Here is a 10730-nt window from a genome sequence, read left to right as displayed (position 1 = left end):
GCACGCACACAGACATACATTCATTTTTATATATATAGATAAAAAACAAGTAACTGTCGGGCCGTGTAAACCGGAACCACTCAATGTTTACAGTGAATGTGGGAGAGCTGGAAAGATCCTGGCATGCTCCGCCTCCATTCACGTGAATGACTATCACTCTTATGTTAGCAAAGGAGCGATAATCGGATAGCAGTCCATAGGACGACTGTCAGGTGCTTATGTTCCCGACAGTCTTTCCATGTAAAGGGAGTTTAATAGATCATTTAGCTGATATCTTATGTACATGATCAGCTTTACAGAAATCTCCAGAAAGATCAGTGAAAAGATGATCAACATTTAACGACTGGGAAAAATATTAAATTATAACTTACACTTAATATAAAAGTAAAACTGAGTATAAAATGACATTTTCTCATTTATACATTATCCCATATATTTTGGTAGCAACCAATCAGATCTTGTATTCCATCTCCAACAATTAAAATCTGCAATTTGGGAAACAGCAGAAATACATGTTCTAATGAAAATTGTCTGTATAGAAGACAAACTATAGATTTGGATATTCTCAATACTAGATGAGATGGAATTAATAACCAGTGCCAGATAAATACACTTTATTTAAAGTGAATACAATACAGTTCTAGATATAATACCTGAAAATGAAGAGAACACTAACAGGTGCAAAATTACATTATAGAGACTTGTCAAATATATAATGCAATAAAAACAAAAGGTTATACATTATATAATGATATAATAATACAGATACTCACATTCTATATAAGTGAGTTCTCTATCAGTGCAGGAGTTTATATTCCATGGAGATGATGGACATTCCCATAATAGCTTACTATACTTGGTGCAGTTAATAGCATCCACCCAGAAGGGTGGCCTTCTCCTAACATCATATTTTGCTGCCTCCAGATATCCTTTTGATCCACAATTCAGATGTTTGCAGATAACGGAGACTGATAAAGCTGGCATAACATTGTTACACACGGAGCCCCAGCTTCCATTATAATAAACCTCCAGCCACCCTTCACATTCATGTGATCCATCAACCAGGCGGAGATCCAAAAGTTCTGTAAGAAATATATGGTGTTACACACATCTGATAATAGACACTTATGATGCAGTATTTAGAATAAGTGTAATTTTTTCATTTTGTACTGGTGAAGATAGCACAACTTCTATGTGACACGTACTGTACTGATCTCATAGACATGTATTATTATAGATTTGGAGAATATTTATAACTATTGTTAAATCACATCTCTAAACTAATCAACGTAACCCAAAGAACAGTTATAACCAATGGCAATAGAGTGGAGATACTTAATAACTCGATATGTAGAAGAACACCTAAACAACTTTTTTTGTTAACTGCCGTATCCAATTTCTGCTTCACTACGATCCAACTCTTTAGGCGAATTTACACACACAGATGATCGCTCAAAATTTGTCAAAAACTGAGAGTTTTGAGTGATCATTTTGCATAGGTACTAATGGACTAATCTGCCCATTAGCACCTAACTAACTTCATTTGCATGTATTTGGAGAACAGCTGGTGGTCTGTTCTTTAAATACATTGCTATTGTTCTCCAGTGTTAACAGCTGTTAAAGAATGTTATCAGCACTGCCCCAAGAGAACACAGCATGCAGTCCCTCTTATCAGGGACCATGGATTTCATGCTGACCTGAAGTCAGTGATGGATGAAAAGTTTATGGTGTAAGTGCACGATGGGCACACATTTACACACAGACATTATGGCTTTAAAGATGTCTTTTGAGCGAATTTTGAGCCATAATCATTGTGTGTGAAAGTCTTTAGGCATATGCTCCTGTGAAGCCAGCCTTTTTACATTTACCCTAACAAAAATGGCTGATTGCCAGGAGGGAAGGGGGGTGCTGAGAGTGGGCCCTTGGGCCCAGGACCCCTATTTATGACCCAGAATGGAGAGTTGCTCAGTAAGAGCAGCTCCCATTCTGGCAGTCTTTCTACTATCCTGGTATAACAGGGCAGCTGTTCATGTGAATGACCGTCCAGTAATACTACATTTCCCTGCAGTTCCAGCTTGCCACTATTTCTATTGGCAAAATCAGCTGATTGCCCTAGAGTCTGCTATCAGCACACCCCCTCATACCCCTGGCAATCAGCTGTCCACCACAAGCCCTGCATCATAGGTGGAATTCTGTTCATTGGCAAAACCTCTCCAATTTTGTTAAAGGATGAAGAAAGTCTGATATCCTCTTGAGAACATGGCCATTTTTCATTTTTGTTTTCTACTGTTCCATCCATATCGGCATTATGTGAGTTCATTTTTTGTGTGCAACAAGTTGTATTTTTCACTGGTATCATAGAATGTACCATATAATGTACAGAAAAACTTTAAAACATTCTAAATGAGGTGAAAAGGGAAAAACACAAGTGTGCTATTTTGTAGGTGTTTGCAGTTTACATGATAAAGCAAACATGTTACTTTCCTGAACTGTATTCTGTGGGTGAGTATGATTACAGGGATAACTAATTTAGATAAGTTTTTAATTGTAAAATAAGATATCTTAAAAATAAAATTCTGTTGCTTTTTTTAATCCTGTTTTTTATATTTTAAGTGATAAAACACGTAAAACAAGATATAATGACAGTCAGAGAAGGGATAGAGTAAAAAACATGTCCTAGGTCAGGAAGGGTATCATCTCTCCTTAAGGAGGGCACCTACAAGGTGTGTGAGGAGACTTATAAGGTCATCCATGCTCCTCTGGGAAATATGCAAAAAAGTAAAACGGAACAATACCTCTGCAGCACCACCTATTGGACGGCAGCATTCCTGCAAGTCACTTTCTGACCCCTTATAAAAGTCTTTATAATAATGACTGGGAATTAAAAACCAAAAGCCTGAAAACCATACGCAGATAGCTGTTTCAGAGTTTTTGCCCTTCATCAGTGTGCAGTAGCTTTTTGGCTTGGCTAGTGAGAGGACTATGATGTGGGTTGGGAAGGGTATCATCTCCCCATAAGCAGAGGACCTATAAAGTGTTTGGAGACATCTGGGAGATGTGTGAGGAAACTTATAAGGCAATCCATGCTCCTCTAATTGAAGAATCTGTTAGTTTTATATATAAAGATCTCCATTTAACATATTGAGCACTATTCCCAGATCACTTATAGTGAGCCATAGGGAAAAATGTTTTAAAATAGCATAAATAACATAATCTGAGTTGTAAATTGTAAACCCTCTCCCCTCATCTACTCGTGGACTTTAGGGCGCATTCAGACGACCATATATTGGCCAGGTATTCACGCCTGCAGATATACGGCATCTCTCTCTGCAGGGGGAGGAGGCTGGAAGAGCCGGTAGCAGTGCTCTGAGCTCCCGCCCCCTCTCTGCCTCCTTATCACTATTTGCAATGAGAGAAGGGGGCGGGGCTAAGTGCTGAGAATTAGCTCCACCCCATCCCGCCTCTCCTAATTGAAAATAGTGCAGGGGGTGAAAAGGCAGAGAGGGGGTGGGAGCTCAGAGCACTGCTCCCGGCTCTTCCAGCATCCACCCCCTGCAGAGAGAGACGCCGTATATCGGCCGGCAGCCGATATACGTTCGTCTGAATGCAGCCTTAGTTAAACATAGTAAACATCACATTAGTGCACCTTTTTATCAATCTATTTTCAACTTTCCTAGCTGATTTGCATTATCTAAAGTGAGGTACCAAGCAGTATTCTTAAAAGTGTCCATACAATTTCTGAAATATGAATGAACTCTTAAGGCCACTCTAACACATGCAATTTTTTTAGCGATTACCATGGTGTTTCAAACCATCGTGCTAATAAACAATGTTTGCCTACCAGGAGGATAACATGGACTATATTTACCACATTTTTTTAGATGGAGAAAAATGAAATCTATATGTTTGTTGACTTAATGATAAAGAAACTTTCCATACTCTGTTTAAGATCTGATATCCTAGGATTGAATTTTGGGTCACAGCTATATATCATGTAGTAGATAAGTTCTTGGCTTATTATAGTTGGGTCATTAAGGTGAGGAGGAATATCAGATCTGATCGGGGGTCGATCACACTGCATTCAGTGTGGGTGTCGCCCGTTTCTTACAGCCGAACCCGCTCATAACAGCTTCGATCAACACCGCTGCTGGTTGGAACTTTTAAATGTCCCGATCAATGTTCGGGGTCCCGAATGGCCCCCTGTGATGAGATCACGGGGTGCCCCGTAGTTCCCATAGCAGCCAGGTGTCTTTTGAAAGCCCGAATGGCTGTCATTGTCAGATGACTGTATAATGTAATACTATAGTATTACATCATTATGCAGGAGTAATCAAACCACTTCAAGTTCTTTCCCTTAAAAAGTAAAAAAGTATAGCAAAAGGTTTTTTTTTAATTTATAATAAAAGGATCCAAGTAAGGGCTCAGTCACACGGGCGTTTATTGCCGCGATTTGCGCATCCGCATGCGTCCGGCGATTTTTTAAAACCATTGCTTTGCAATGGTATCGGACACATGAGCGCTTTTTATGCGCTCGTCCGATAAATTAGAGTACAGAAATCGCAGATCGCACCTATCTGCGATCTGCGATTCCTGTTCTCTTCTCTATATGCGCTCAATGGGGCCGGCGGCAGCAGCGCCGACCCCATTGAGAACATATAGAAGACAAATCATTCTTCTCTGCCACAGCTGGAACAGCTGTGGCAGAGAAGAACGATGTTTGCCCATTGAATTCAATGGAGCGGCAATACAGCCGCTCCATTGAAAGCAATGGGCTGCCGGCGTGCGCGGGGTTAATTGTCGGGAAGGGGTTAAATATATAACCCCTTCCCTGCAATGCATCCTGAAAAGTGAAAAAATAAAAAAAAAGGATGTACTCACCTGCTCCCGGCAGCCTGAGATCCCCGCGGCCGTCCTGCAGTGGGTGTGAAGGGGGTGTGACTCAGGCTTGCCCCTGATTGGCTCAGCCTGAGCCAATCAGAGGCTGATCTCAGTCACACCCATTCATGAATTCATGAATGGGTGTGACTGAGACTTGCCTCTGATTGGCTCAACGTTCAGCAAAAAAGGAGCCCTTATATTTCAAGCCTACAATACACTGCTTTCAATGGGGCCGGCAGCTGCAGTGCCAACCCCATTAAAAGCAATGGCATAGCATTCTGGACTTCTGCCACAGTTGTGGCAGAAGTCCGCGATATAGTTCCTATGTTTTTAATGGGGCTAGTGCTGCTGCTGCTGCCAGCCTCATTGAAAGCATTTTGCGTCATCGCAGCATTTTTTTGCAGTGCGACGCGAGTGTTTTCAATCGCTCTCACAGAGCAAGAAAAAAAAAAAACGCTAGTGGGTGTCCACTCTAGGGCCTCATGCACATAGCAGGTCCAGATTCCGGCATCCCACACTGGAATCTCACACTGAATTCATCCCTGACTGCAGCGTGTGACCCTGCGTACCTGTGGTCTTCTTCGCCGGCATCACCATACAAGTTTTTTCTTTAAATTCCTGCTTTTCCTGCGGAATCCGCAGCCTGTCCAGTATGATAATTCCAGATGGGCCGCGGGTTGGATGGCTTCTATTGACTTCAATAGAAGCAATTCGTGCGGGAACCACAGGAAAAATTGAGCATGCTGTGAATCTTCATCTGCAAGTGGAAATCGGAATTGCTTTCCACTCGTGTGCATGAAGAATTTTTCTACAGCATGATATAGAGGGTTATTGCTGTAGAACCCAGGGGTGTATGCCAGCCCCGGATTCTGCAACAAAAATCCGCCCATGTGCGAGAGGCCCAAATAAAGAGATTTGTGGGCGCTTCTTGGCCAAGAATGAAAGACATGAAAGCTGCTTGGAATTTTTTAACATCCTCATGTTTTAGTGATAGCCAGATGGGCTGTAACAGGTAAAGAAGTTTTGTTTAAGCTGCATTGGCCCAAAGAAGATAAAAGGGAGATTATTTCATCTACGAAGCTAATTTAAAATTAAGTATTAAGGGAGGGTAGTTAAGTTTGTAAGTAGATTCTGAAGTTTTACCAACATATATTGCTGAATATTTGATGAATATTTTAACCCCTTAAGAACCAGGCTGATTTGTACCTTAAGGACCAGACATTTTTTAGGGATTTTATTCACGAGGTTGTTTATCCACCCTATATTTTTTACCAAACCTATTTTTGCTGCCTTTTTTCCAGTGACAAATAGGGCTATATTTTTAATATTTTTTTCACTGACTTTTCTCCAGTTTTTTAGTATTATTGGGGGTAAAAGGCTAAAAATATATTATTTTTAAATTCATAGTTATTTTTTTTAAATTAGTATATTTAAGCTAAAATAAAATGTGAAAATGGGTTCCTCATTTTGCTTTGGACATTTTGTTATATAATATACATAGTTTTGGATTACTGGGCGCATACGGTGATGGTTTTGTTTGGTGTCGGCTTTGGGATATTTTCTTTTTTATAAGTATACTTTTATTTTATTCTGTAATTTTTTTTTATTTATGTATGTCATTTTTTTCCCATCAAGACCTCTTGGGGACATTCACTTATTTTTTTTATTTAACACTTTCCCACTGTAGCCCAGGTATCCATAGGAGCCCCAGTTACAGGGAAAACATTCACTGTAGTGACAATAATCACTGGCAGAGCTTGAAACCCCTGCCATATTTTTTACTATTGGCTGGGTTTAAAGCCCATGACCAAGCTCTGTAACTTTACTGTGCTTGGTCCTTAATGGGTTACGTAGAGTAACAGGTATCTCAGAGGCATCAAAGTTATGTAATTTGACCTGTGGGGCTACATCAAGCAGCTCGGATTTAGTAGCATTCAACTTAAATACTGAATGTTGTCCAAATGTGTCTAAAAGACAAAATACCCTCAACACACTGGCATAACTATAAGGGGTGTAGGGGATGTGGTTGAACCCGAGCTCGGTGGCCTTCAAAGGCCCATAAGGCTTTACTTCTTTATATAAGGAGCTCAGTACTATGAATAAAGCACTATTGTTGGGGGCCCTGTTACAGGTGTTGCATTAGGGCCCAGAAGCTTCAAGTTACGGCTTTGCCTCAACATATCTCTGCCTGGTTTAACTAGTGCAAGCAAAATACCATCAGTAGAGATGAGCAAGCACCAAAATGTTCGGGTGCTCGTTGTTCGAGTCGAACTTTTCGTAATGCTCGAGAGCTCGTTTCGGGAAACAAACCCCATTGAAGTCAATGGGCGACTCGAGCATTTTTGTATGGGACCGATGCTCCGCATAGGTCATGACTAGAGATGAGCAAGTATACTCACTAAGGCACATTACTGGAGCGAGTAGTGCCTTAGCCGAGAATCTCCTCGCTCGTCCCTAAAGATTCGGGGGCTGCCGCGGGTGACAGGTGAGTTGCAGCGGGGAGCAGGGGAGGTCGGGGGGGGAGAGAGGGAGAGAGAGATCTCCCCTCCGTTCCTCCCCACTCTCCCCCGCCCCCGAAACTTTTAGGGACGAGCGGGAAGATACTCGGCTAGAGCACTACTGGCTCGAGTAATGCGCCTTAGCGAGTATACTCGCTCATCTCTAGCCAAGACTTGTCAAACCCCAGAAAACAGTCATGGAAAAAGTTATGGAAACACCACAGAAACTGATAGGGGAGGGCAGGGACAGCATGCATGGCTGCATCTGAGGCTCCCAGGTCCCACTATTAAGCCAAAATGGGGGCAAGAGTCTGGCGTCAACTCCCCTAACAATTTACTTGGGACAAACCCTCATTATCAAGGCACACGCGCTGGCACATCTTAGCTAAGCACCACACTACCTGCAACCAAGGACAATCACTGCCTGCGGTTGACACGGCTGCCTCTTCTCCTGGGTTACATGCTGGCATTGCCTAGGCCTCCGCCCCCCCCCCCCGCCCCCCGCACAACCCTGCGTCCACAGCGCACCCAAAATTTTCACTGCACAGCGTTCAGCTGCACTCGTGCCACATGCTTGCTTCATAGCCACACCAATCTCATGTCTATTTATAGGTGCGTAATGGATAAGGAGGAACCGGAGGCACACACTGCAGAGGGTTGGCAGGGCTAGGCAGTGACCCTCTTTGAAAGTGTGAGCGATAGCCCACAATGCTGTTGAGAACTGATGATGATCATCATTGCAATCCCGTGCCATTTCCGTCACAAAATTGTCAGGAGCCACAAATGTGGGCATAAAGGGGACTCAGGTGCCAGCACCTCTACACATCTCCACAATGCAGCAATACTCTGTTTGGGAATCACGTGAGGTGGCCCAGGGTCAAGCTCAGTCCCAGCCTCCACCTTGTGTGACCCAAGGTGCCGTGAGTTACATAGCAATGGGAAATCCATGTGTCCCCACACAATTCATTCTGTGTAGGTGTCAGACAGCTCAACACCGCAAGGGGAAGTCTTTGAGTTCCTTGGGCTTGCCTATGCTATCGGTGCACAAAGATGCCCACATTTCTGCCCTAGTCAGTCAGTGTATTTGTGCCAGACAGGTAAAACACCACTATCGGAAGTCTTTGTGCACCCACAGCATAGGCGAGCCAATGGAACCCCAGTAACATTTTTGTAGTAAAAGTATAGGCAGACCCCGGTACCATTTCTGTAGCAGAAGTATAGGCGGACCCCAGTAACATTTCTGTAGCAAGAGTATAGGTGAACCTCTGAAACATTGGTGTACCAAGAGTATAGGCGAACCCCAGTACCATTTCTGTAGCAAAAGTATAGGTGAACCCCTCAAACCATTCAGTAGAAACTGCATAGGCGGACCCCAGTAACGTTTCTGTAGCAAAAGTATAGGCAGACCCCAGTAACATTTCTGTAGCAAAGATATAGGCGGACCCCTGTAACATTTTTTATAGCAAGAGTATAGGCGGACCCCAGTTACATTTCTGTAGCAAAAGTACAGGCAGACCCCAGTAACATTTCTGTAGCAAGAGTATAGGCGAACCCCTCAAACCATTCAGTGGAAAAGGTATAGGCGGACCCCAGTAACATTTCTGTAGCAAAAGTATAGGTGAACCCCTCAAACCATTCAGTGGAAACTGCAGTGGATAGTGCTGGTAACTGCGGCTATCTCAACCCCACCAAGGAAAGGGTATTGTGAGATGCTCTGCACAGCGACAGAGCTGAAATACTTTGCAGTGGCCCAGGAAATATTACAGTACTGTTTAGCGGTGAGACCTCTGTCTAATGCACTGCAGACATAGAACGGTATAACTAAAGTCGTTTGCAGTAAGCTAGGAAATATTAGAGAGCAATTTCACGGTGAGAGCTGGTTGTACGGCACTGCAGCCTGAGAACGCTATTACTGAAAGGCTGGGAACAGGCTTAGATGCGTAATACAAAAATAGATGCACTATTACTCCCAGCAGCCACAACTATAATGTACACAGTCAGATGTAGCCCTAAGCAGGAGCATTGGGGTTCTTGCACGGAGGATCAGGACAGTATAGTGTGTAACTTTCCCTATAGAAGTGGCTGTTGCCCCAACACTCTGTGTCTAATGCACTGCAGACACAGAATGGTATAAATGAAGTCCTTCGCAGTAGGCTAGGAATTTAGAAAATATTAGAGAGCAATTTCACCGTGAGAGCTGGTTGTACGGCACTGCAGGCTGAGAACGCTATTACTGAAAGGCTGGGAACAGGCCTAAATGCGTAATACAAAAATTGATGCACTACTACTCCCAGCCAACCACAACTATAATGCACACAGTCAGATGTAGCCCTAAGAAGGACTGTTGGGGCTCTTGAAGACAGGATCCTAATCTAACAATTTCCCTATATAAGCAGCTCTTTTCCTAATCTCTGCATAATACACTGCAGAATGAGAACGTTATAGTTGAAATGGCCTGCACAGCCAGAGATGCTTAAAAAAAAAATTGGTGAACTATTGCTCCCAGCCAGCCACAACAGTAATGCACACTATTAAGGTTATCCCTAAGAAGAATCGTTGGGGTTCTTGATGACAAGATCATACTCTAACACTTTCCCTATATCAGCAGCAACACTTTCCCTAACCTCTGCCAGCATGCATCTGAGGCGAGCCGTGGGCGGGACCAGTTTAAGTACTCAGCGGTCACCTGATCAGCCCAGCTACTCACTACTGTGTGTGTGTGTGTGTGGGGGGGGGGGGGTCTGACACGTCACAGCATGATGTGGTAATGACTTCCCCACATGTCTATTGGCTAGAAAATGGCACTAAACATGCGGGGAAGGAAATGCAATTGACTCGAGTACCGTGTGGTCTTCGTCTCGAGTAACGAGCATCTCGAGCATCAAGCTCGGACGAGTGTGCTCGCTCATCTCTAACTATCAGCATAAAACATGGATTTGATAACTGAATTGGATATTGTAATACCCTCTATTTGATCAGTTCATTCCATGATGCTTATCAAAGGTTCTATAGCAATATAAAAGTGCAGTGGTAACTTTGGGCATCTCTGCTTAGTACCTTTATGCAACGAAAACGTAGAAGAAAGAAATCCTAAGAAGTAAATTTCTGCCATCGGAAATGCATATAGTTTCCACAATAAAATACCAGGAAGAAGGGATCAGTTGAAGGTCGGCTATCAACGTTTCAGTATCTTGAACGCTGGTGCAAGAACCACTATGATACTTTTGGAGTTGTATAGTAGAGGAATGCAAATTTAAACAGTTTCTTGTGAGAAAAGCCTTTCTATTACACTGGACCTCCGGCAAAAGATCTATTAAGACATGTCTATGCATTTCATAATATAATGTCTGTCAA

At 42.9% G+C, this 10730-nt stretch overlaps 1 protein-coding gene across 1 annotated transcript in view; it reads right to left on the bottom strand.

Moving 5' to 3' along the window:
- Positions 1-741: 741 nt before the first annotated feature.
- LOC136633513 (scavenger receptor cysteine-rich type 1 protein M130-like) overlaps positions 742-10730 on the bottom strand; it is a 54664-nt gene continuing 44675 nt past the window's right edge. Inside the window, exon 5 of the mRNA XM_066609273.1 lies at positions 742-1082. Within this exon, the coding sequence (XP_066465370.1) occupies positions 742-1082 (341 nt within the window). The remainder of the gene's footprint in view (positions 1083-10730) is intronic.

The sequence above is a fragment of the Eleutherodactylus coqui genome, chromosome 6 (assembly GCF_035609145.1).
Source record: "Eleutherodactylus coqui strain aEleCoq1 chromosome 6, aEleCoq1.hap1, whole genome shotgun sequence".
Lineage (NCBI taxonomy): Eukaryota > Metazoa > Chordata > Amphibia > Anura > Eleutherodactylidae > Eleutherodactylus > Eleutherodactylus coqui.
This window is presented reverse-complemented; position numbering and strand designations above follow the sequence as displayed.